The 26421-nt window shown below is 50.5% G+C and overlaps 1 protein-coding gene across 6 annotated transcripts in view; it reads left to right on the top strand.

Moving 5' to 3' along the window:
* Positions 1-25170, top strand: part of OTOF (otoferlin) — a 123768-nt gene extending 98598 nt beyond the window's left edge. Inside the window, exons 30-46 of one of the 6 annotated variants that reach the window (XR_012579313.1) lie at positions 663-793; positions 1477-1506; positions 2272-2424; positions 3410-3476; positions 7026-7180; positions 7996-8130; positions 8246-8383; positions 11185-11312; positions 12474-12644; positions 13217-13377; positions 14464-14606; positions 15365-15453; positions 17941-18039; positions 19714-19955; positions 20959-21370; positions 21959-24530; positions 24651-25169. Coding sequence is in view for 5 of the 6 variants with exons in the window: in XM_074536345.1 (XP_074392446.1) it covers positions 663-793; positions 1477-1506; positions 2272-2424; positions 3410-3476; positions 7026-7180; positions 7996-8130; positions 8246-8383; positions 11185-11312; positions 12474-12644; positions 13217-13377; positions 14464-14606; positions 15365-15453; positions 17941-18039; positions 19714-19955; positions 20959-21370; positions 21959-22139 (2435 nt within the window). In the remaining variant the exon portion in view is untranslated. Of the gene's footprint in view, positions 1-662; positions 794-1476; positions 1507-2271; positions 2425-3409; positions 3477-7025; positions 7181-7995; positions 8131-8245; positions 8384-11184; positions 11313-12473; positions 12645-13216; positions 13378-14463; positions 14607-15364; positions 15454-17940; positions 18040-19713; positions 19956-20958; positions 21371-21958 lie in introns of all 6 variants that reach the window. The other 5 variants (XM_074536349.1, XM_074536348.1, XM_074536347.1 and 2 more) reach the window with 5 other exon arrangements.
* The last annotated feature ends 1251 nt before the right edge of the window (positions 25171-26421 follow it).

Here is a 26421-nt window from a genome sequence, read left to right as displayed (position 1 = left end):
GATCCCATTCTTAATCCCTCAACCTGGACCAGGGGCTGTGTCTGAGCCAGCAGAGGCTTTCAGGACAATCTTCTCTGCCTCTTCTCCTTTGGATATTTGCTGCTTTTCTTCCACCTTCCTTTGCTCTTTGGTGGGATTTTGGTCCTGCTGGAGGCTCCGTGCTCATTTCCACTGCTCCAAACAAGGTGGTCCCACTGTGCTCTGGCCTAAATCCTGTAGGATCTCACCAGAGATTAATTTCTGGCCTGAATCCTGTAGGATCTCAACTGAACTCCCAGTTTCTGGCATGAATTCTGTGGGATCTCACTTGAAATCTCAGTTCCCAACCTGAATCTTGGAACATCTTGCCTAAATTCTAACTTTCTGGCCTGAATCCTGTGGGATCTCACCTACGCTCTTGGTTTCTGGGCTGAATCCTGTAGCATCTCACCCGAGCTCAATTTCTGGCCTGAATCCTGTAAGATGTCACCTGAACTCTCAATTTCTAGCCTTAATCCTGTAGGATCTCACCTGAACTCTCACTTTCTGGCCTGAATCCTGTAAAATCTTGCCTAAATTCTCACTTTCTGACCTGAATCCTGTAGAATCTCACCTGAACTGTTGGTTTCTCCTCTACACTGTCCCTCTCCCTTGTTCTTTCTCCTTTTCTGTCCTCTGTCCAGCCAAACACCTCAACGGCTACCTGGCCATGACCAGCAGGGCCCATCGCTCTCGCCCCACAGGGGAGATCGTGGTCAACATGGAACCTGAGGTCCCCATCAAGAAGATGGATACGATGGTGAAGCTGGAAGCTGTGAGTATCTGTGTGGCAGCACCTCCTTCCTCATGGAATTACAGATTTCTGAAGGATTTCAGCCTGAATTGCGGAGGCAGTGTGCCTGTGCCCATTTTTGTGCCCAGAATGGGAATTTCGACTCCTTCTCCCGCCCTTCTGCTCCAGAGCTTCCTCCACAAAAACAGATTCCTGCCAAGATGCTCCAAGAGCTGGAGCCCCTCTGCTCTGGAGCAAGGCTGGAAGAACTGGGGATGCTCACCTGGAGAGGAGAAGGATCCAGGGAGAGCTCAGAGCCCCTTGCAGGACCTGAAGGGGCTCCAGGAGACCTGGGGATGGAATGGGGACAAGACATGGAGGGACAGGACACAGGGAATGGTTTCCAGTGCCAGAGGACAGGGCTGGATGGGATCTTGGGAATTAGGAATTGTTTCCTGGGAGGGTGGAGAGAGGCTGGGATGGAATTCCCAGAGAAGCTGTGCCTGCCCCTGGAGCCCTGGAAGTGTCCAAAGCCAGGTTGGATGGGGCTTGGAGCAACCTGGGATAGTGGGAGGTGTCCCTGCCCATGGCAGGGAGTGGGATGAGATGAACTTTCAGGTCCCTTCCCACCCAAATCACCCTGGGAATGATGATTTGCACTCAGCTGAGGGTGTGTCCTTAACCTGCTCTCCCTCTCTCTGTTCCCTTCCATCCCGGGACGGCAGAATTCCGATGCAGTGGTGAAGGTGGACGTGGTAAGTGATGGATCTTCTCTGCGTCCCTGCTCCCAACTCCCTGCTCCCTCTCCAGCCCTTCCATGCCACTTCTGATGGACCAGGCACCCTCCTCAACCCGAGCCAGGCAGGGACATCACCCCTCTGTCCCACGACAGACACAGCTCACTGTCCTCTCAAGGGATGTGGCAGTGACCTCACCCCTGCAGTCTGGGGAGCTCTTTTGGGCCAGGATTTCTCATCCCAGCTGTCCAAGGACTTCTCATCCCAGCTGCCCCAGGACAGGGGGAGGGATGCTGGATATACCCACCACAACCAGGTACCAGCTGGGAAAGGTTCCCTTTCCCCACCAAGAGGACCCAAGGTGCTTTGCTGGGCACAGTTTGACTCTTGCCATGGAAGATTCCAGAGATGTAGCCTGGGAAATTCTCGGATAAATAGGATGATGGAAATGTGAAGGTGTTGTGGGACTGCCCCATCCCTGGAAGCATCCAAGGCCAGGTTAGATAGGGCTTGGAATGACCTGGGATGGTGGAAGGTGTCAGGATTGGAATTGGATGAGCTTTAAGGTCCCTTCCCACCCAAACCATTCCATGCTTCTGGCACTTTCTCCAAAACCTTGGTCACCCTTAGGTGTTCTGTGGCTGTGAAAGGGAGAAAGTTCATGAGGCTCCCAAGCCTGGGAGGGTTCTCCCTCCTCAGGTTCTTCAATTTTGTACTTCCAGAAACAATTCCCTCTCACCTGATCCCTCCCCTTCCCTGTCTGTGCTTCCCTTGTCCCTTCAGACCGAGGAAGAGAAGGAGAAAAAGAAGAAGAAGAAGAAAGGAGGAGGAGGAGCAGGAGGAGGAGGTGGGGAGGAAGTGGAGGAGGAGGAGCCAGATGAGAGCATGTTGGACTGGTGGTCCAAGTACTTTGCTTCCATTGAGACAATGAAAGAGGTGAGTGAAGAGCAGCAGGGAGGGGTATCCAGGGGAGATGGTTCCCTTCCTGAGAGGTCTCCCCTAATTCCAGCTCCTTCCAAAGCCTTGGGGCTGTGCTTCATAAAGTGTGGAAACCCTCTACCCCGCCCTGAGGATCCTCCTGATGGGGATACCCCAAAAAGTTCTGTGCCAGAATTGAGAGACAAACAGGACTTTTTGGTTTTTCAGTCTTCAGACTGTTGTTTATTTTTCTCTTATCAAAAGTTCAGCACGCCCATCTACATCTCAGACTTAGCATGCAAAGAGAAAGCACCAAAAGTCACAAGGCACACAGGCTGAAGGTCTTTTAAAGCTATTTTGTCCAATTAACTCTTAGAACGTATTTCATTTCTACCTTTCTACCAATAATTAATTATTTGTCTGTTGATGCAACATCTGCATTGTTGTTCTTTCTAACCAATCACTCTGTGCCACCAACACTGCAGAAAATGGAGTAGATGAAGGACAAGAAGGAGATCAGACAGCACCCAAAATCCTCCATCTTGTTTTCTATCTACCTTCATAGTAAAAACCCAAAACTCTTAAATTTTTCACCCTGTGATAAACTTCACTATTATCTATTTCACACACTCATAGATTCCAATCCATCCCAAAGTCTTGGAAGCTTTTTCCACAGACAAATATTAAAAGCAGTGTTCTCCTGGGGATCAGGAATTCTCAGGACAGGCAGAAAAACATTCCCTATGACCTGGGTTCCAGCAATTATGGAATCCCAAAATTGTCCCAGCAATTATGGAATCCCAAAATTGTTCAGGCTGGAAAAGCCCTTGGAGACCATCGAGTCCAACCATTCCCTGGCACTACCAAGGCCACCACTCTGTCCCCAAGTGCCACATCCACATGGCTTCAAATCCCTCTGGAGATGGGAACTCCACCACTGCCATGGGCAACTTTTCCAGGAAAAAATTGTTCCTAATATCCAGTGGTTTCCTTTCTCCCCCAGCAACTCCGGCAGCAGGAAGCGGCCGCGGCAGAAGCAGAGGAGAAGGAGGAGATGGAGATTGGAGAGGGTAAGGCTGGGAGAGAGAGAGGGAACATGGCAGGGAAAGGTGGGACCAGAATTCTTCTTGGTGCTTGGACATCCCTCTGGGAATCTGCCTCAGCTCTCCAGACAAACCAGACACTTCCAGTGTGTTGTGTTTTCCCAAAAAGGGTCGAATTTTGTGGGTTTTTGCAGGGTTTTTCCCTTCATGTTGAACTCTTTGTCTGCTGTCCTAATGCGGGCAGTGAAGACAAATTCACAATTTAGGGCAAGTTCTCTCACTTAATTTATCTATTTATATAATTTTATACATTATATATTATATTTTACTTATTATCATTTTATAAAATCACAGGAACATGGCAGGTAAAGGTGGGATCAGGATTCCTCTTGGTGCTTGGACATCCCTCTGAGAATCTGCCTCAGCTCTCCAGACAAACCAGACGCTTCCAGTGTGTTGTGTTTTCCCTAAAAGGATCGATTTTTGTGGGTTTTTGCAGGGTTTTTCCCTTCATGTTGAACTCTTTGTCTGCTGTCCTAATGCGGGCAGTGAAGACAAATACACAATTTAGGGAAAGTTCTCTCACCTAATTTATCAAGTTATATAATTTTATGCATTATATATTATATATTATATATTACATTTTACTTATTATCCATTTTATAAAATCACAGGAACACGACAGGGAAAGGTGGGACCAGAATTCCTCTTGGTGCTTGGACATCCTTTTGGGAATCTGCCTCAGCTTTCCAGACAAACCAGACACTTCCACAAAAAGCACAACACAACAACATTCCAGCATGTTGTGTTTTCCCAAAAAGGGTCGAATTTTGTGGGTTTTTGCAGGGTTTTTCCCTTCATGTTGAACTCTTTGTCTGCTGTCCTAATGCGGGCAGTGAAGACAAATACACAATTTAGGGAAAGTTCTCTCACCTAATTTATCAAGTTATATAATTTTATGCATTATATATTATATATTATATATTACATTTTACTTATTATCCATTTTATAAAATCACAGGAACACGACAGGGAAAGGTGGGACCAGAATTCCTCTTGGTGCTTGGACATCCTTTTGGGAATCTGCCTCAGCTTTCCAGACAAACCAGACACTTCCACAAAAAGCACAACACAACAACATTCCAGCATGTTGTGTTTTCCCAAAAAGGGTCGAATTTTGTGGGTTTTTGCAGGGTTTTTCCCTTCATGTTGAACTCTTTGTCTGCTGTCCTAATGCGGGCAGTGAAGACAAATACACAATTTAGGGCAAGTTCTCTCACTTAATTTATCTATTTATATAATTTTATACATTATATATTATATTTTACTTATTATCATTTTATAAAATCACAGGAACATGGCAGGGAAAGGTGGGATCAGGATTCCTCTTGGTGCTTGGACATCCCTCTGAGAATCTGCCTCAGCTCTCCAAAAAAACCAGACACTTCCAGTGTGTTGTGTTTTCCCAAAACAGGTTGATTTTTGTGGGTTTTTGCAGGGTTTTTCCCTCCATGTTGAACTCTTTGTCTGTTGTCCTAATGTGGGCAGTGAATACAAATTCACAATTTAGGGCAAGTTCTCTTACCTAACTTATCAATTTATATAATTTTATACAATATATATTATTTTTCACTTATTATAATTTTATAAAATTATGAGATGAATGACGCCATAAATGTGTTTTTCTCTGAAGGAATTTGGGTCTGTAGGTCAGGTGGGCTTCTTTTCCTTTTTTTTTTTTGCCAGCCAAGAATCCTGGGAGGGGCTGGTCAAGGGTGACTTTGTCCATCTGGCCATGCCACCAGCAGGGCTGGGAAGGGTATCCCTGAGGAATTCCACCCTTGCTCTCCATATGCTCCATGTCCCATGACAGGGGGTTGTTGTAGTGCCCAGATGATGCAAAATCCTTCGGCTGAGTAAAATTCTGAGCCTGGTTTATTTTGGAAGATCAATTTTTGTATCCCAGGAAAAATGAGGTCTTGCCTTGCTGAGCTTGGAGAAAACTCTGAGCAGGTCCTTCTGGGCTTGCACTGGTGTCCTCTGGGGTTTTATTTCTTTTTAGAATGATCCATTTCCCTTGGCTCTCCCACTCCTTCCCCCTTTTCTCATCCATGTTTTTCCATCTGTCTGTCTGTCACTTCCCATCACTGGATAATGTCCAGCCCTCATGAAAGCTGGCAGAGACACCAAGGGACAGGGATTGCAGAGAGGGGAAGGATTTTCCCTTGAATCCACCTTTTCCAGCAGCCTCTTCCCAGCTTTCTGTGGCTGGTGGGTTGCTCCAAACGAGACTCTGGTGAACGGTGGCTACAGCTGGTCCTGGACAATCCAAGGGCAGCAGCATCAAGCACTGTCCCCTCTGTATTCCCAGGCTGGGGTTCCACACCTCAGGCTCCATAAAGCAGGAGAAGTCTCTGGTAGGAGGAAGAAAATTCCCAAGATTCACAGAATCACTGGGTTGGAAGAGACCTTAAAGATCATTGAGTCCAACCCAGCCCCAGCACCTCAATTCAACCCTGGCACCCAGTGCCACATCCAGGCTTCTGCTAAATACATCCAGGGATGGGGACTCCACCAACTCCCTGGTCCCCAGGAACTCCCAAAATTCCCAGAATTCCCAGAATCACTGGGTTGGAAGAAACCTTCAAGACCGTCAAGTCCAACCCATCCCCAATGCCTCAACTCAACCCTGGCACTCAGTGCCACATCCAGGCTTTGTTAAACACACCCAGGGATGGTGATTCTACCACCCCCCCAGGTAGAACATTCCAGAATTTTATCATCCTTTCTGTAAATAACTTTTTCCTGATCTCCAACCTAGATTTCCCTTGGCACAGCTTAAAGCTGTGTACTCTGGTTCTGCCAGTTCCTGAAGAAAGAGCCCAGCCCCACCCGAGCACAGGCACCTTTCAGGGGGGTGTAGAGGGTGATGAGGACACCCCTGAGTCTCCTTTTCTCCAGGCTGAACACCCCCAGCTCCCTCAGTGGTTTCTCACAGGGTTTGTGTTCCCAGCCCCTCTCCAGCCTCGTTGCCTCCTCTGGACACTCCCCAGGTTCTCAACATCTTTCCCAAACTGAGGGACCGCAATTGGACACAGCACTGAAGGTGTGACCTCACCAGTGCGAGGTACAGGGACAGAATGACCTCCCTGCTCCTGCTGGCCGCACCATTCCTGCTGTGGGCAGGACCAGGTTTTGTCACTGTTGTCAGAGGGCTCTGCCCATGTTCTGTAGTCCTCCAAGTGATGTTTTGTGGTCCTCCAAGTGATTCCTGCTCAGGTCAGCCCTGGAATTCCCTGCACAGAGAACTCAAGGCTGATGGGGATGCTGCGATCCAGAGCCAAGGATAGAGAGGGCAGGGCTGGGATGGAATTTGCAGGCAGCGGCAGCTGGCAGCTTTCATGCTTCTCTTCTTTGAAGGACCTTATCCAAGCCCTACCACATCTCCCCCACCTCTCCTCACCCTCATTTCCATTCCTTCCCTCCTCCCTCCCTCCCTCCTTTCCATCTCCTCCCTCTGCACTGTTCCTCCCCGGACTAAGAGTGACGCCAAACTTGGTGACTCTCCCATGTAAGGCTCCAAGGCCCAGGTGAAGAACAAGGACAAGGATAAGGACAAGGACAAAGACAAAGACAAGTCCAAGGCACCCAAAGATGACAAGAAAAAGAAGCAGCAGCCAGTCCCGGAGCTCCCTGAGAAGAAGAACAAGCAGAAGATCGATGAACTCAAGGTACTGGGGGTGCTTCTAAGGAAGTACCTAATTGTGGGGATGATGTGCCTTGGGACATCTCTCCTAGGGATTTATCTTGGGATGAAGCTTCCCAGCCTCTCTTCAGCTGGAGGTCATGGGAAAAGGGGTTGTCCTGGGATAGGCTCATCCCTGGGCACGTTGGAGGTGTCCCAGCTCCAAGAGAGAGTTTTCCTGCTGACCCAGAGAGGATTCAGGACAGGGGTGGGCTCTGATTCAGTGATCCCAAGGATTTCTCAGGATTCCTGTCACCTGTGGTTCTGGGGTTCAGATGGCATTTAGACCTGGATCCTGCACAGAGGGGGAACAACGGCCCCACCCATTACACCAAGATTCCCTTTTTCCAACTCAATAATGCTGGAGATCCTTCTCCTTCCTTGAAAAATTAACCACTGGGAGCTGAGGCGTCCATGTTCACAGAATCCCAGGATCTCTGAAGCTGGAAAAGTCCTCCCAGACAATCGAGTCCAACCTGTGACTGATCCCCACCTTGTCCCTAGTCCAGAGCACTGAGTGCCACATCCAGGCCTTTCCTGGACACCTCCAGGGATGGGCACTCTAAACCTCCCTGGCAGCCCCTTCCAAGGCCTGACCACCCTTTCCATGAGGAAATTATTCCCAATATCCAATCTGAAGCTCTCTGAAACATCTTGAGGCCGTTTCCCTTTGTCCTGTCCCTCGCTCCTTCTGAGCGGATTAAAGCTGATTAAGTACCCTCCACATCTTTTGCTCACCTTTGTTTTTATCCCAAACTCCCTCCTTTAAATGTTTGGGTTTTTTTTTTTTTTTAATCTCAGGTCTTCAATAAAGAGCTGGAATCAGAGTTTGACAACTTTGAGGATTGGCTGCACACCTTCAACCTGCTGCGGGGGAAGATTGGGGACAACGACGACAACGCCACGGAGGAGGAACGGATAGTGGGGAGGTTCAAGGTGAGTGGTTAGGAATTCTGGCCAGGATTTTGGGGAGGGTGTTTTGGGGTGGGTTTGCCTCCCTGGAGGCCCTGGACAGCAGGACTCAGTTGGTTCATTCTCTCCCTCACACCAGGGCTCCATGTGTGTCTACAAAGTACCACTCCCTGATGACATCAGCAAGGAGGCAGGATACGACCCCACCTTTGGGATGTTCCAGGGGATCCCCAGCAATGACCCCATCAACGTGCTGGTCCGAGTCTACATCGTGAGGGTGAGTGGGAATTTGGGCTGTGGCAGGCGGGATCTGTCCCTTCCTTCCACCTGGAGCTGGTCCTGGTGCCATTAGGGATGGTGGGATTCAGCTCCAGCACTCCAGCACTGATGCCTTGAGAAAGCTGAGCTAGAACAGAGACTGGACAGAGCTAAAGAATAAAGTAGGAATTTATTTAAAGGATCTCCTTCATGGATCCACCTTGGGCACCACTAGCCCAGCCAGGGCTGCACCCAAGATGAACCAAAATGGTCACAAAATCCAAGACCGCTCACAGGGTCTCTCACTGTGATCAGTTCTGCTCCATTTGCATACTAAAGTTCATTGTCCCATTCCAGCTTTAGCCCATGCAGTCCCACCCTGCTTGTTTTTCTCTCTTCATTCCACATTGTTTGTGCTCTTGGGCCTGAGATTTGGATGATTTGTCCTTGGTGCCCAGCTGGAGCAGGAATTGTTTTGCCTCCCTGCTCTGTACACAGAGCTCACCATCCCATAATATGAAGCCCAGACACACACTAAAGCAGCACAGAATGTGAGAAATAGAAAAACCAAACCTGAGGCATCACCAGGGCTTCAGGACCCAGGATGCAGCTTGAGGACTGAAGCAGCTCCTTGGTTTGGGTGGGAAGGAATGGTTGGGAATGGAATGGTTTGGGTGGGAAGGGACCTAAAAGTCCATCCTGCTCCACCCCCTGCTGTGGGCAGGGAGACCTCCCACCATCCCAAGCTGTTCAGGGATATCCCAGGATATCCAGTGCTGTTTCCAGGGCTGTGTGCTCCCAGCACTGGGAACAGGACGCATCCAGGCTCCTGCCAGATCCAGAGACATCTCTCCAGCTGGTGGGATGGACCGGTGTGTCCTGGTGCTCAATTCCCATGGATAGTTTGAATCAGCCTGTACTGTGAGGTGTTGGTTTGTTCCACAGCCACGCCACCACCCCAGTGATGGTTTGGGATGGGAGAGAATGGGAGAAAAAGGGTGGAATGGAATCTGGCAGGAGGAGGAGGAGATCCTTGTGAAGGACACAGCACCTCCTTGAACAGCGTTCTGTGATCGTTGATGTGATCCAGCCAATGCACATTTTTCCTCTATATGTGGAATGTGCTCTGGGAAAAATCACCTCCTGACCCCTGAACTGGTCATCCCTCTGTCCCCAAGTGTGGGGTTCAGCAGCCAGGCACTTGGGAGGGATTTCCATCCTGCTGAAAGCACCTGGGCTGCCCTTTGCCACCACCTTATCCCAGTGTGTTACAAACAGAACCTACTTTTGGCTCCGTTTCCCACCAGCCTGGTTCTCTGAGATATGGAGTCTCCCATCCATCACCAGGCTGGAATAGCAGACATCAGCTTGGTCAACCCCCAAACAAGCCAGGACTGGGTGGATGTGTTCTCATCTGCTGCTGTGCCATACTTGGAGGTGGGACTGGAGAGTTTGGGGGTCCTCACCTCCTCTCTGGGGAGAATCCAGCGTGGAGAGGACACAAGGGGAAGGGGATGGATGTCTCGGCATTTTGGCCAGGTTTTTGCTAGGGGTGTTTCCTGAGAGTATCTTACTTGCCTTGGGTGAGATTCCAAAGGTCGCTGTGGTGACATCTCAGGACAAAGCCAGTTCCAACCACTCCCTAAACCAGGACAGGGATTTACACAAGGCAGGAATATTCCCACTTTAATCCAAGACGCCCCATTTAGTCCCCTTTTCAATCTAAGACACTCTGTTTAGGGACTGAAGCAGCCGGTGTTCTCAGTGTGTAGGAATGTGACAGAGTGACTAAATTCTCCTTTGTCTGCTTAAAAACGAAAAAAACCCAGAAGTTTTTATCCTCAATTTGTAAAAAGACACCTCATAGGACCTTTGAGACTTCACCTCAAACCTGGGGTTGCCAATTGGACAGAGGCCAAAAGGTCCTGCCTAGGTAATTCACTAGAAAAAGAAGAGAACAAAGGAAATAATTGCTTTTGTGGGGTGTTTAGATGAAACAAGAACCTCTTGCCCCTGGTTTGTGCTTTTCTCTGACAGAGCTTTGTTATTTTACCGTTTATTAAACCTTTTTCTCTTTCCAACACTACCTCAGAAGCCATTCTGATAATTTTATGCTGTTCTGGGTAGCTGAGCTATTTAAGGAAATAATTGCTTTTGTGGAGTGTTTTAGAAGGAGCAAAAACCTCTTGCCCCTGGCTTGGCTTTTTTCCGTAAGAGCTTTGTTATTTTACCTTTTATTAAACCTTTTTCTGTTTTCAACACTACCTCAGAAGCCATCCTGATAATTTTATGCTGTTCCGGGTAGCTGAGCTATCTAAGGAAATAATTGCTTTTGTGGAACAATTATTGCTCCTTTTAGAAGGAGCAAGAACCTCTTGCCTTTTCCGTAAGAGCTTTGTTATTTTACCTTTTATTAAAAGTAAAATATTTTCATTACCTTTTTCTGTTTCCAACACTACCTCAGAAACCATCCTGATAATTTTATGCTCTTCTGGTGGTTGAGCTCTTTAAGGTAATAATTGCTTTTGTGAAGTGTTTAGAAGGAGCAAGAACCTCTTGCCCCTGGCTTGGGTTTTTCTCTGAAAGAGCTTTATTTTACCTTTTATTAAGACTTTTTCTGTTTCCAGCACTACCTCAGAAGCCATCCTGCTAATTTTATGCTGTTCGGGGTAGCTGAGCTATCTTGGGTGTGATGGCTTTTCTGAGAGCTCATAAGACCTGGCCCAAAGAGAAACCCATGATCAGGGATGGAGAACGGGCCCATCCCTGAATCCTTGTCTGCTGTGGACAGCGCTGACCCATCCCATCTGTTGTCTCCAGGCCACGGACCTCCACCCAGCTGACATCAACGGGAAAGCCGATCCCTACATCGCCATCAAGCTGGGCAAGACGGACATCAAGGACAAGGAGAACTACATCTCCAAGCAGCTGAACCCTGTTTTTGGGAAGTAAGTCTGTGCCTGGAACTGCCAAGCTGAGCCCAGGCTCACCAGCCCTCAGATCTGCAGCTCAGGTGTCCCATGGCTGCTCCTTGAGCTGGATTTATCTTTATTTATCTTTATTATTTAGCTTTATTTATGGGATTTATCCCACAGTGTGGATGTCCTTCCAGGATGTCCTTTGCCAACCTGTGGTCAGCATAGCACCAGGTGTTTAAGTCATGAACCTGAAATTTATCTGATCAAGGTGAAACACCCGCTTAGGAATAATTAGACCTAAATTTGAATGAGAATAAGACACAAACTCAGTGTTTTGGTTTGGAAAGACAGGAGTCTGTTAAGGAAGGCAGGAGCCTCCCCTGAAATGGAGAATGTAAACCCTCCCCACCCCTCCCAATTGCTATAAATTTTAAATTAAGGGGCTCTCAGGCAAATAATGTGGGAGCAGGAAATAACAGTTCTTTAATAGGGAAGAAAATAAAAGAATCAAATAAACAAGGCAGTACACTAGAATAATATTGACAGAGTCAAAACTCAACCTGACACTCTGTTGGTCAGGGTGTTGGTGGCAGTCCCATTGGAATTGTGTCTGCAGCCCTCCTGGAATGTTAGGTATGGTTCTGCTGGAGCAGGGATCCTGTAGAAAAGGGTGTAGTCTTCTTCCGAAGATCCAATGGAAGAAGAGGCAGCTGCTGCTCCTCTGGGAAATCCAGTGGAGAAGCCATGTTGGTGTTCCAGAATCTAAGATTATATCCGGGTAGCAATGCTTGGCTCCTCCCTCTGGGTGGAGCATCTCACAATGGGATGCTGTAGTTCTTATCAGCCATGCAGAGACATTCAATAGCTGTTATCAGCAGATGTCCCCTCCAGAGGGAGGAGTGATTGTGGTCACTCAAAGAGAGAGATAAGGAAATCTGCCCACTTGACAAGAGACAGCTGCCATACAGATGGTAATAGCAATCTGGCACACTCAGCCTCAGGGATGTTGGCACATCCAGGTCAAGGATTTTCCCTCCTGTCAAGGGCTGGTGGTTGAGTTAAACCCCACCTCAGATGTGCTGCAGTGATGGATGCAGATGGAGCACCATCCATGGACTGGAGCAGACGCACCTCTGTCCTGAGTGGCCGCCAGACCCCACAGCAGCTTTTCTCTGCTTCCCCCAATCCCAGATCCTTCGACATCGAGGCCACCTTCCCCATGGAGTCCATGCTGACTGTGGCTGTGTACGACTGGGATTTGGTGGGCACTGATGACCTCATTGGGGAGACCAAGATCGACCTGGAGAATCGCTTCTACAGCAAGCACCGGGCGACCTGTGGCGTGTCCCAGACCTACTCCATGTATGGGAAAAGCCTTCTCTGTCCCACCTCACACCTGGACCCTCCTCTGTGTCACCCCTCACCCAGAGCTCCCACAGGAATCTTCCCCCTTGGCTGCCTGCTGATCCTGGAATGATTTGTTTTGGGAAGAAACTTCACTATGTCAAATCCTGCAAGAGGGGCAGGGATGAATGGAGGAGTCTGTGCTATCCCCTGGTTTTGTCACCAGGGTTAGGGAGTGATGAAATGGGTCATCAGAAGCCCAGGGCAGGAGGGAGGGACTGGGGGGAGTGGTGGAAAAGGGGTGAGATCAGAGCTGAAATGGGAGCAGAGCAAACAGGGCAATGCTGAGCATCAGGAATCAAGCGGTATGCACCGGGAATTCCAGGTCTGAGCCAAAGTGGGGTAGAAGGTGTTTGCAAAAGGGGCAGAGAGGGATCAAATTTGCTCTAAAGATTCAATTTTGCTGCCTCAAATTCTTTCCCTGGGAATTCTGGGTGCTTCGTGGTGCAATGGGTTTTTTCCTGGCAAAAGGGAAAAAATTTCTTTGTCCTCACAACTTTTTTTGCCTGATCTTGCCTTCCTGTTCCCAGCCACGGGTACAACACCTGGCGTGACCCCATGAAGCCCTCCCAAATCCTGTCCAAGCTGTGCAAAGAGGGAAAAGTGGATGGGCCGCACTTCGGGCCGGGGGGAAGAGTGAAAGTTGCCAACAGGGTCTTCACCGGCCCCACGGAGATCGAGGATGAAAATGGTATGGCCCTGTGGGATCATCCCATGGGGTGGAGGTTCTGGAGCAGAGCAGGGGTCTGGGGGTGGGTCTCCTCATGATCCAGGGTTGGAATCTCAGAGTAGTTTGAATCATGGAATGGTTTGAAATGGACCTTTGAAGGTCGTCCAGTCCAACTCCCCCCAGACAGGTGAGATGGGCGCATCACCCAGCCCTGCAGGCACCATCCCAGTATAGACCAGTTACAGAGTCCTACAGACCCTCCAGACCAGAGGGTTCCTCTTGGAATCACTTGAGGACATCCATGGATGCCCAAAACTGCCTCTGGAAATGCCCTCTGAGCAGTGCATGTCCCAAGAGCCATGGAGACACCTCCAGCATTTAGGGAATTGTCATCCATGGGAATGCATTCCCAAACAATGGGAGATGAGGGTTGTGTCCCAACACACTCATGTGTGCCCGAGAAAGAGGGAAATAGCCCAGGAGGGGTGAGGGAAAGAAGGAAAATATGGTCAGTGGACATAGGATTGGTTCAGACAAATGAATGGGGATCTGAACCTTCTACAGGGGTTGGAGAGAGGCAAGAGGAGTTAGGAAGTGCTGGCTGAGGGACAAAGTGTTCCCAAGGGATGGAGAGGATGAGGCAGTTCTGCACCTTGGGACAGTTCTGCACATTGGGACAGTTCTGGAACCCTTGGAACAAAGTGTTCCCAAGGGATGGAGAAGATGAGGCAATTCTGTGTCTTGGGGGACAGTTCTGCACCCTTAGAAATGCTTTGTCCCAAGGAATGGAGAAGATGAGGCAGTTCTGGAACCCTTGGGAACACTTTGTCCCAAGGGATGGAGAGGAGTTCTGCACCTTTGGACAGTGTTCCCAAAGGATGGAGAAGATGAGGCAGTTCTGCAACCTTTGGGAACATTTTGTCCCAAGGGATGGAGAGTGTGAGGCAGTTCTTCACCTTGGGACAGTTCTGCACCCTTGGGAACACTTTGTCCCAAGGGATGGAGAGGATGAGGCAGTTCTGCACCTTGGAGCACAGGTGCTTTGTTGGGTGCTTGGCTGTCCCTGTGTCCCCATCCCAGCTGTTGGAGCTCTCCTTTGTCCTCCAGGCCAGAAGAAGCCGACGGACGAGCACCTGGCGCTGGCGGTGCTGCGGCACTGGGAGGACATCCCGCGGGCCGGCTGCCGCCTCGTGCCCGAGCACGTGGAGACGCGGCCGCTGCTCAACCCCGACAAGCCGGGCATCGAGCAGGTCTGACATTCCAATGGAAATGGGGGCAGCCCATGGGGGCCAGCACAGCCCTAACCCACCTCAGGATGGGCAGGTCACCCTGGGAGGCCAGCAGAGAAAATCTCCAGTGCCTCCTGATCCATCCTCATCCATTTCACATCCCACAGTGCCCCCTGATTCCCCACATCCAGGCACATGGGAGCAAAATTCCCAATGGATTCCCAAGCAGAAGGGACTGGAAACCTGCAGGCTGCCATGCACAAAAGGCAGGGCTGGGAATTTTCTGGAGACTCCAAACCTCCTGGAGCCCTCAGGAGGACTCTAAGACTGTGTTGGGGGGCAATCACAGCCCTGTTGACTAAAGGAAGGAGAGTGGGGACAGAGTTATGTCCTGGTTGTTTTGCAGATCCAGTTTTGGTTAGAAATCTCCCAAAATCCAAGCCTGGGCTGCCCCGTTGAGCTTTTGGCAAGCTCTTTGCAGAGGTTGGGAGCAGAAGTGGAAAAGCTCCCCTTGGAGCTTGGCTCACCCTGGTGAGGCTGATCCAAGCTCACAGGCAGATCATGGAATCATGGAATGGTTTGGGCTGAAAGGGTCTTAAAACCCATCCAGTTCCACCCACTCCATGAGATGCTTCTGCAGGGGTGGAGAAGGATTTGTGGCATGGGAGAATCTTGTCCCACTCCACATCTGGCATGGCCGGGGTGATGAAGAGGGGGACACCGGTGGGGATGAGACAGGAGGGACAAGGGGAGCTGACTGTGCCTCTCCCACCCCACAGGGCCGTCTGGAGATGTGGGTGGACATGTTCCCCATGGACATGCCAGCACCCGGCCCTGCCATCGATATTTCTCCCAGGAAACCAAAGAAGTAAGGAACTTAACTTAAGGAAATCACCGGGATTGGTTGGCTGCCCAGCCAAAAAATGGGAAAGGGAAACAGGAGGTTGGGGATGGAGCCCGGCTTCTCCCATCTCCTGCTGCTGCTCCATGGCCAGTCTAGCCCTCTGCTTGGGTTCCTCATCCATGCTGCCATTCCCAAAGATCCCAACACTAGAGGCAGTTCCAGAGCTGCTCCTGAGGGTGGGATCCCAGATCTCCCCATCCCCTGCAGATCCCGATCTTTCTTGCCTGTGTGACTGGGAAATTCTATCGTTCCCTGGGCAGAGCAAAGTGCTCAGCCCTGAGCCTCTTCTGGGCAGGGGCAGGGTTATCCCAGGACAGTTTGGATTGGGCTTTTCCAGGATGTGGTGGAGAGAAGGATGGGTGGTGGAGGCCCCTGGGACAGCGTTCCAAGCAGGAAAGAGCAGGCACAGACAGCACACGGTGGGGGAAGAAGGACATTTCTTCTCTCAATATCCCTTCTATCCTTTCTCACGCTGCTGGCCTCGGTCTTTGGGCTCCTTTTCCTGCCCCCAGGGCTGGGATACAGGGATGGCACTGGGAATCCCGATGGGAGCCTCTGGTGCACCCCAGGCAGCCGATGCCTTGGGTGGAGAGAACATCCCTGGATCCCAGCTGGGAGAGGCACAGCACAGGACTGGCAGGAGAAAGGGAAAAGGTGAAGGAATCCCATGGATGGGCTCAGCCAGGGCATTGCCAGAGGGAGATCCCAAAGGAAAGGGGTTAAGGAAGATGTAAATCCACTTTTCTCACCTGGAGACCTCCTGGTACATCCAGTGAGGTGCTGTGGACACGAGTCCTGAGCCTCCTTCCAGCCTCCTCTTGCTGCAGGAGCCAGGATTCTGCTCTTCCTCCACCCACTCCCACTTCCTCTGTGGAGGTTTTAATTTGAAACTGGGCAGAAACACTAATTTTTATGTAGCCCTCTAATTCTGCTAATTTGAGAGTTTCTTCATTTTAAAATAATTTGCTAATTTGAGAGTTTCTTAATTTTAAGATTTCAAGATTTCGAAGTTTCTTCTTTTAAGATGTCAAAGTACTGAAGAGTGTGGTAGATTTTGTATTGGTTAATTGCTAGTGTACTTATTTCTTGTTGTGAGATAGGATTAGGAGAAAGGTAAAGCAGGCTTAAAACTTTCAAAGGGTATAAAGAAAATTTTATTATTAGTGAGAAAAAAATAGTAAGAATTAAGACAAGATTTTTTGAAACACTTTTAGTCTCCCTAAAACTTTTTTTTCCTACTGATAATGTAAAGAAACAAAACTTTAAATTTCTAGTCAGTTTGCTGCCTCTAAAATAGTCTCTTTTTAAAAATTTATTTAGGGAGAGAAGTCCTTCTTGTTAATGTTATGGAGACTTCTTTGCAGGAGAAAAACAGTTTTCTTGTGGGAAAACTCATAAATAGCAGCCGCCCAGGGGAAATCTGCTGTCGTGAAGTTCTCCTTATTTTCCACAAGCCTTCCCACAGCTCATTTATGGGTTATGTTTATGGTTTATGTTTCACCATCAAGAAATTCCCAGCCAAGCAGAGGTGATGGGAAGCTCCCCAGCCTGCTGGGAATTTCCTGGAGATCCCTGAACCTCCTGGAGTCCTCAGGAGGACTCTGAGCCTGTTTTGGGGGGAATCAGCCCTGTTGAGTAAAGGGAGGAGAGCAGGAACAGAGTTGGGCTCTGGTTGTTTTTCAGACCCAATTTTGGTCAGAAATCTCCCAAAATCCAAGCCTGGGCTGCCCCGTTGAGCCTTTGGCAAGCTCTTTGCAGAGGTTGGGAGCAGAGGAGGGAAAGTTCTCCTTGGTGCTTGGCTCACCCTGCTGAGGCTGATCCAAGATCATGTGGAGACCATGGAATCACGGAATGGTTTGGGTTGGAAGAGACTTTAAAGTTCAACTTGTTCAACCTCCTGCCATGGGCAGGGACACCTTCCACTATGCCAGGGTTCTCCCAGCCCCATCCAAGACTTGGACATTCCCAGGGATCCAGGGCTGCTGTGGGAATTCCAGCCCAGCCCCTCTCCACCCTACCAGGGAGCAATTCCTCATTCCCAATATCCCATCCAGCCCTGCCCTCTGGCAGTGTGAGCCATTCCCTGGGTCCTGTCCCTCCACCCCTCATTCCCAGTCCCTCTCCATTTATCCTGGAGCCCCTTTAGGCCCTGCAAGGGGCTCTGAGATCTCCCTGGAGCCTTTTCCAGGAGAACATTCCCAGCTCAGCCAGCCTATTCCCATAGGAAGAGTCCCATCCCTGTAATCCTCTCCATGGTTGAGATCCCCTCCTGTCCCTGATCCTGCCCTGCAGATCCCTGGGAGAGATCCCTGTGAGCAATTCCCTGTTCCTGGCAGCCGGCTCTGCTTTCTGGTGGCACCACCCTGCTCTCTCCTATCCCATTTCCTGTTCCCATTCCCTGTTCACATTCCCTGCTCCCGTGCCTCACCTCCCTTTCCATCCCTTGGGCAGGTACGAGCTCAGGGTGATCGTGTGGAATACCGACGAGGTCATCCTGGAGGACGACGACTACTTCACCGGGGAGAAATCCAGTGACATTTTTGTCAGGGGGTAGGTACAGCCTGGAATTCCACCGGGGAGAAACCCAGTGACATTTTTCTCAGAGGGGAGCTACAGCCTGGAATTCCACCACGGAGAAATCCAGTGACATTTTTGTCAGGTGGTAGATCCAGCCTGGAATTCCATCAGGGAGAAATCCAGTGACATTTTTGTCAAGGAGTAGGTACAGAATTCCATCAGGGAGAAATCCAGTGACATATTTCTCCAGGGGTAGGTGCAGCCTGGAATTCCACCAAGGAGAAATCCAGTGACATGTTGTCAGGGGGTAGGTACAGCTTGGAATTCCACCACAGAGAAATCCAGTGACATTTTTGTCAGGGGGTAGGTATGGCCTGAAATTCCACGGGGACCTTCTTCACCAGGGAGAAATCCAGCGACATTTTTGTCAGGGGATAGGTACAGCCTGGAATTCCACCAGCACCTCCTCCAGTTAATTACACTAATGACCAATATTTACAGTTCCTTAACTTCACACAAAATTTCCCACTCTGACCCCCTTGCCCCTGATCCCTTAGCAACACAATATTTTTGCTTATGAAGTCCCTGTTACATCCTCTTGCACCAGCAATGTCCTTGTAACATCTTCTCTCATCAGAGCAGTCAGAGTGACCTGTGGTTGTGTTCCTCACTCGGAGCTCAAAAAATGTGGAATTTTTCTTCACTCAGGGTCACCAAATGTGGTGGTGTTCACAAGGGTCCCAGGATGAGGGAAGAGATGAGAATCTTGACTCCATATTTCAGAGGCTGATTTATTATTATATGATATACGTAGTATTAAAAGAAAATTATATATTAAAACTATACTAAAAGAATAGAAGAAAGGATTTCACTAGGAGGCTAGTAGGAAAGGAAAGGAAAGGAATGATAATAAAATCTTGTGATTGCCCAGAGAGTCCTAGACAGCTGGACTGTGATTGGCCATTAATTAAAAACAACCAAATGAGACCAATCAAAGATGCACCTGTTGCATTCCACAGCAGCAGATAATTATTCTTTACATTTCGTTTCTGAGGCCTCTCAGTTTTTGAGGAGAAAAAAGAATTTTTCATAAAATATGTCAGTGACAGCTCCCAACTCCTGTACAATTCCTTCACATCTCCTCACCCAGGGTAAGCCCTCAGACAACCCCCTTGAATCTCCTTCTCCTAAAGTTCTCTGCTCCCTCTGGGATCCTCCTGCCCCTTGGATTTCATGCTGCAGTGTCTGGAGCAGCCCTGTTGCTCTTGCGCCAAGGTCAGGCCAGGAAGAGGCGAGAGGCAGGATCGTAGAAAAGGCAAAGAAAGTTTTATTCAAAAGAACCAAAGGGTTTTTATAGAGTGGTACGATAGATTCTATTTTATTGGCTAACTAACAGAAACATCTTTCTCACACACTGTCCTTGAAATGAACAGAAAAATGAGGTAGAAAAACACCACTTGCTAATTTTTTATAGTCAACAAGGTATCACATCCTTCCAGCTCCCTAAAATTTCTCACAAGCTGCTGTGAGAAACGCCTGCTGTTTCTCTTGCTCTGTCCCATGGCATCCACACAGCCCCATCCCCTTGTTCATAACTTTTAGGTTTTTCCAGTCCTGGAGACACCCTGGCTGCCTGGACGGGTGCTCCTCTCCCCTCCCTTGCCCATGTAAACCTGTGCCCCCCTCTCGCCCTCCCGGGCTCTGCAGGTGGCTGAAGGGGCAGCAGGAGGACAAGCAGGACACAGATGTCCATTACCACTCCCTCACCGGTGAAGGCAACTTCAACTGGCGCTACATCTTCCCCTTTGATTACCTGATGGCTGAGGAGAAGATTGTCATCTCCAAGAAGGAGTCCATGTTCTCCTGGGATGAGACAGAGTACAAGATCCCAGCCCGCCTCACCCTGCAGGTCTGGGATGCCGACCATTTCTCGGCCGATGATTTCCTGGGTACGTGCAGGGTCCAGAGCACCCCACAAATGCCCTGAGATGCTGCTGGATGGGGCAGGTGGGGTGAGAGGGCAAGAAGGGTCTGCAGAGGGTTCTGGACAGGCTGGATCCATGGGCCAGGGACAAGGGCCAGGTCTTGAACTGGGGTCACACCAACCCCACTGAGCACTCCAGGCTGGGAAAGGGGGGTGGGAATGACTGGGTGCTGTGCCAGAGGCTGGACATGAGTACAGGTGTGCCCAGGTGTGCCAGAGGCCAGTGATCCCTGGGCTGTGCCAGCTCTGGGGTGGCAGCAGGGCCAGGACAGTGCCTGTCCCCTGTGCTGGCACTGCTGGGGCACCTCCAGTGCTGGGGGCAGCTCTGGGCCCCTCCTGCCAGGAGAGACCTGGAGGGGCTGGAGCGTGTCCAGGGAAGGGAACAGAGCTGGGAAGGGAATGGAGCCCCAGGAGAGGCTGAGGGAGCTGGGAAGGGGCTCAGCCTGGAGAAAAGGAGGCTCAGGGGGGACCTTGTGGCTCTGCACAAGTCCCTGACAGGAGGGGACAGCCAGGGGGCGTCGGGCTCTGCTGCCAGGGAACAGGGACAGGACAAGGGGAAATGGCCTCAGGCTGGGCCAGGGCAGGCTCAGGTTGGACATCAGGAGGAATTTCTGCATGGAAAGGGTGGTCAGGCCTTGGCAGGGGCTGCCCAGGGAGGTTTAGGGTGCCCATCCCTAGAGGTGTCTAGGAAAGGCCTGGATGTGGCACTGAGTACTCTGGGCTGGGGACAAGGTGGGGATTTGGCACAGCTTGGACTTGAGGGTCTGGCAGTTCTTTTCCAACATTCATGTCTCCATGATTCGCGATCCCTTTTCTCCACTGCTCCTGTAGCCAAGACACCCCATTTCTCCTTCCCAGACTGGCTCAAAGCTGCTCCCCAGGGCAGGAGATGCTGGTCCAGCCCATCTCCAGCCAAAGACTTTGCCTTTTTGGCATGCCAACCTCTGTCCTCCCCTCTGTCCTGCCAGGGGCCATCGAGCTGGACCTGAACCGCTTCCCCCGGGGAGCCAAGACGTCCAAGCAGTGCAGCCTGGAGATGGTGACCAACGAGGCTGAGCTGCCCATGATCTCCATCTTCAAGCAGAAGCGGGTCAAGGGCTGGTGGCCATTCGTGGCCAGAGATGAGAATGATGAGCTGGAGGTCACCGTAAGGATGGGGGAAAGGGAGGGTCTGCCTCCTGGGCACTGCACGCTTTGTGGACACCCTGCTTCCCCCTCATGGCTTTGTTCCTTCTGGGATGTGCTCCCAGGCCTCAGCACAGCTCTCTCCTCCCTGCAGGGCAAAGTTGAGGCTGAGCTGCACCTTCTGACAGCAGAGGAAGCTGAGAAATCCCCTGCTGGGCTGGCTCGGAATGAGCCTGATCCCCTGGAGAAACCCAAGTGAGTGGGAGAAGCCTCTCTGCAGCAGGGACCTGGGATTATGGGATTCTGCTCCCACCTGGAGTGCTGCATCCAGCTCTGAGCCCCAAAACCTGATGGAAAAGGGTCTAGAGGAGGTCATGGAGGTGTTCTGATCTGGAGCCCCTCTGCTCTGCAGTCAGGCTGGGAGAGCTGGGGGTGCTCACCTGGAGAGGAGAAGGATCCAGGGAGAGCTCAGAGCCCCTGGCAGGGCCTGAAGGGGCTCCAGGAGAGCTGCAGAGGGACTGGGGACAGGGATGGAGGGACAGGGCACAGGGAATGGCTCCCAGTGCCAGAGGGCAGGGCCGGATGGGAAATTGGGAATGAGGAATTGTTCCCCGGCAGGGTGGGCAGGCTCTGGCACAGGGTGGGCAGAACAGCTGTGGCCGTCCCTGGATCCTGGCAGTGTCCAAGGCCAGGTTGGACAGGACTTGGAGCAATCTGGGATAGTGGAAGGTGTCCCTACCCTTGGCAGGGAGTGAAACAAACAAACAAAAAAGATGAACTTTAAGGTCCATGAATCCCTTTCCATGGTGATGGATTAATGATGGGTGTTTGATTCCCCTGCAGCCGCCCGGACACGTCGTTCATCTGGTTCCTGAACCCGCTCAAGTCCATCAAATACCTCATCTGCACCCGCTACAAGTGGCTCATCATCAAGATCGTGCTGGCCCTGCTGCTCCTCATCATGGTGGCCCTGTTCCTCTACAGCATGCCCGGATACATGGTCAAGAAACTGCTGGGAGCATGAAGGGCTGGAGCCTCTCCTGTGTCCCCAGCCCACTGCACAACCTTACAGCTCCGTGTCCTTCTCCTCCCTGTGACCTCTGGGCAGCCCTGGGGGCATCTCCTCCCTGCTGCTGCTGCTGCTGGGTCTCCTCTTTGCATTTCTTCTCTGTGGGTCCCACTCGGGCTTTAGTGCCAGGGAAATGGGGCGGGAGCATGGCAAAGATCCCCAGACTCTGCATCCCGCACTGGGGCTGGGAGAGGTGCCCAGCTGGCTCCTGTGGGAGTCCCCGAGGCCTCTGCCCATTGAGGTTGTGGCTGGTGCCTTCCTGGGAATCAGGAGAAGGAGAGGGGAGCTGGGGCTGTGTCACTGGTGCTGTGGGAGCATTCTGGAAAGGCTTCTTGGAGGGATGTTCAGAATCCGGGATGGAGCAGGGAACTGGGATGGAGCAGCTGGGATGGAGCAGCTGGGATGGAGCAGCTGGGGACATGCCAGCCCCAGCAGTGAGGGCACAGAGCATCCCCAGTGCCTGAACCCACTGCCAGCACCATGCCTGCTCCTCTCAGACCTCTGGAGGTCCCATTCTCTGGCACAGGGAGCTGTCCCACCTCTGTAGTGCTGAACATGGTGCCCAGCAGAGTGAGAAGGCACAGAGCATCCACAGTGCCTGTCCCTGCTCCTCTGGGAACTCTGGAGGTCCCATTCCCTGGCACAGGGAGCTGTCCCACCTCGGGAAGGCTGGACATGGTGCCCAGCAGTGAGGGCACAGAGCATCCCCACTGCCTGTCTCCACTGCCAGCACAGTCCCTGCTCCTCTTGGAGCTCTGGAGGTCCCATTCCCTGGCACAGGGATCTGTCCCACTTTGGGAATGCTGGACATGGTGCCCAGCAGAGTGAGAGGGCACAGAGCATCCCCAGTGCCTGTCCCTTTGTTGTAGGCTCCTGGCCAGGTAATAATGAGCATTGACTTCATGATTGTAGAATGTTGATTAATCGCTTTATTCTTCTATACTATATTATACTATACTATTCTAAGAAACTCATAACCCTTACCGACAGTCTGATACAGTTTTGACCTAATTGGTCAATCAATCTAAACACCATCACCAGTGTTTAATTGACAAACTACTCTTTAGTAAGCAATCTCCATAACACATTCTGCATGTATACAACAACAGGCATAGCGAATGGAGATAAGAATTGTTTCCCATTACGTTTTCTGAGCTGTTTCACAGCTTCCCAGGGAAATCATGAGAGAAAACTATGTCCCAGCTCTTCTCAGAGTTCTGGAGGTCACATTCCCTGGCACAGGGATCTGTCCCACCTCGGGAATGCTGGACATGGTGCCCAGCAGAGTGAGAGGGTACAGAGCATTCCCAGTGCCTGTCTGTCACTACTGAGTAAGAAATTACAGACTCACCAGAAGGCTGGTTTGCATAGCAGCTGCTTTAATGGGAAAATTCCCTCTTTTTATAGACTGTTCCAATACATTCAGACCAGATTGGTCAATCAATCAATACATTTCACCTGACTGGCTAATTAACAAAAACACCTTTCTTATAATCAGTTTTTGAGGAAAACAGGAAGGCAGAGAGTAGGAAAACACCATCTGCAGGTTGTTTACAATAACAAGCTGTCATTGTTTCTCTACAACTCCCTAAAGTCTCGCAAGTCCACTGGGAGAAAACTTAGCTGATTTTCTCGCTCTCTGACCAGGCTGTCACATCCACACCTGTCCCCACTGCCAGCACCATCCCTACTCCACTCAGAGCTCTGGAGGTCACATTCCCTGGCACAGGGCTCTGTCCCACCTTGGGAGTGGTGGACATGGTGTCCAGCAGAGTGAGAAGGTGCAGAGCATCCCCAGTGCCTGTCTCCACTCCACTCAGAGCTCTGGAGGTCACATTCCCTGGCACAAGGAGCTGTCCTACGTTGGGAATGCTGGACATGATGCCCAGCAGTGTGAGAGGGCACAGAGCATCCCCAGTGCCTGTCCCCACTGCCAGCACCATCCCTGCTCCTCTCTGAGCTCTGGAGGTCACATTCCCTGGCACAAGGAGCTGTCCCACCTTGGGAATGCTGGACATGGTGCCCAGCAGTGTGAGAGGGCACAGAGCATCCCCAGTGCCTGTCCCCACTCCACTTGGAGCTCTAGAGGTCCCATTCCCTGGCACAGGGATCTGTCCCACCTCTGGAATGCTGGACATGGTGCCCAGCAGTGTGAGAAGGTGCAGAGCATCCCCAGTGCCTGTCTCCACTCCACTCAAAGCTCTGGAGGTCACATTCCCTGGCACAAGGAGCTGTCCTACGTTGGGAATGCTGGACATGGTGCCCAGCAGAGTGAGAGGGCACAGAGTATCCCCAGTGCTTGTCCCCACTGCCAGCACCACCCCTGCTCTTCTCAGAGCTCTGGAGGTCACATTCCCTGACACAGGGATCTGTCCCACCTTGGGAATGCTGGACACGGTGCCCAGCAGTGTGAGAGGGTAGAGAGCATCCCCAGTGCCTGTCCCCACTCCACTTGGAGCTCTGGAGGTCCCATTCCCTGGCACAGGGATCTGTCCCACCTCTGGAATGCTGGACATGGTACCCAGCAGGTCCTGCAGAGAGCCCTGGGGTGGGCCAGGGGGGCAGACCCTACCCTTTATCCCCACAGCTCCAGCAGAGACTGGGACATGTCCCACAGCTCAAACATCTTCCCAGCATCACCCACCCAGAGGTGGCTGTGGCTGGGCATCCCCAGGGCTCACAGCTCCTCTGGCACAGTGTGAGCTCCCGGCGTCCTTCTGGATTCTCCGTGTATTTTGTTTGGCTTGGTAATTTTGTGGCTGGAGTCCTTCTGGCCGTGTGTCCTCAGGAAGGGCTCTGTCCTTGGCTCTCCACGATATCCAGCTGCTGCAGAGCTGCCTTTCCCAGCTCCCGGCGCACAAGACCCCCACTGAAGAACTGATGACATCTCAGACTTGTTTTAATGAGGATATTACTATTCCAATCAGTAATAAAAACCAGTTTCACGTCTGGGCTCTTGTGGTTTGATTCTGAGCAAACACCAGGCACCTACGAAAGCTGTTCCTTCAGAAAAAAAAATTAAAAAAGGGTCATAAACTGAGATGAGAATGAGGAGAAAAACAAACAAGGTTCAAATTTAAAGGTATAAAGTGAATTTATTATTAACAGAGTCAGAGAAGGATAATAAGAAATAAAAGAAGCTTTTGAAACACTCTTTTCCCCCCTCAGTCCCTCCCTCTTTCCTGTGAACCATTAATGCACAGACTCAGATCAGTGGGGATACTGAGATGTTTATTGCAAGAAAAAAGCTGGTTTTACACACCTCTTCAAGACACAGTATTTCCTTATAAGGTATTTCTTCACTATCACACATTGCCACATCAGCAACATGATTTAATGTCCTTACATGTGGGTGCTCACGTGCTGTTCACTCATCCAGCAGGCTCCTCTCCATGATGCCTTGAGAGGCCATCTAGAACAGAAGCTGGACAGTGTTAAAGAAATAAAGTAAATATTTATTAAAAAGGCTTTATAAGGATACACCTTTGGCAGTGCAAGAGCCCAGCTGTGGCTCCATACCCAAGATGGACGCCAGGTCATGAATGTTCTCCCTTTTATAAGTTTTGGCCCATTTCCATATTGGGGTTAATTGTCCAATTATAGCTCCAGGTTACGCAGTCCCATTCTCCCAGATTGCTCTCTGTCACTATAGAGCACGACACAATACAGTAATACACAACTCCATCAGAAGGGTGAAAGAGAGAGATTTTATTAAACCAACGTAGCTTTTATAGTTCTTCCAGATAGCGACACCCATCTAACACATATACAGTGCCCATTGGCCATAGAAGAGAAACAAAGTTCTCAGCAGACAACCAGAGAGCCGCGTCACTCGGCGAGCCAGTGAGAGTCCATATCTCCCAATTTTCTCTCCTTCCTCTGGTCTCCAGGATAATGACCCTGGCATTCCTTCAGGAGAGATATAGGGCTTCTCCTTATCTTCAGGAGGCCCTTGCTAGCTCACAGGGACAGCACAGAATGTCTTTCCCACAATTCCCCCTTTTTGTATTTGACCAGCCAATACAACTGCTAAGGACTTCTGCAAGGCCCTTGCAAAAATCCAAGCAGATGGAGGATCCATTCTTCACTCACTTACAGATAACCAACTTCTAACAACTCCACAACACACACCCTCACAGTCTTAAGGTTCATATACAAACAAAGCACATAAAGACAGATCTTCAAATACCGTTACAGAACTCGCAATTTCCCGATGACACATTGGTAGCAGAATGAC

Source organism: Zonotrichia albicollis, chromosome 3 (assembly GCF_047830755.1).
Source record: "Zonotrichia albicollis isolate bZonAlb1 chromosome 3, bZonAlb1.hap1, whole genome shotgun sequence".
Taxonomy (NCBI): domain Eukaryota; kingdom Metazoa; phylum Chordata; class Aves; order Passeriformes; family Passerellidae; genus Zonotrichia; species Zonotrichia albicollis.
The sequence above is the reverse complement of the archived record's forward strand: the minus strand, read 5'-3'. Positions and strand labels throughout refer to the sequence as shown.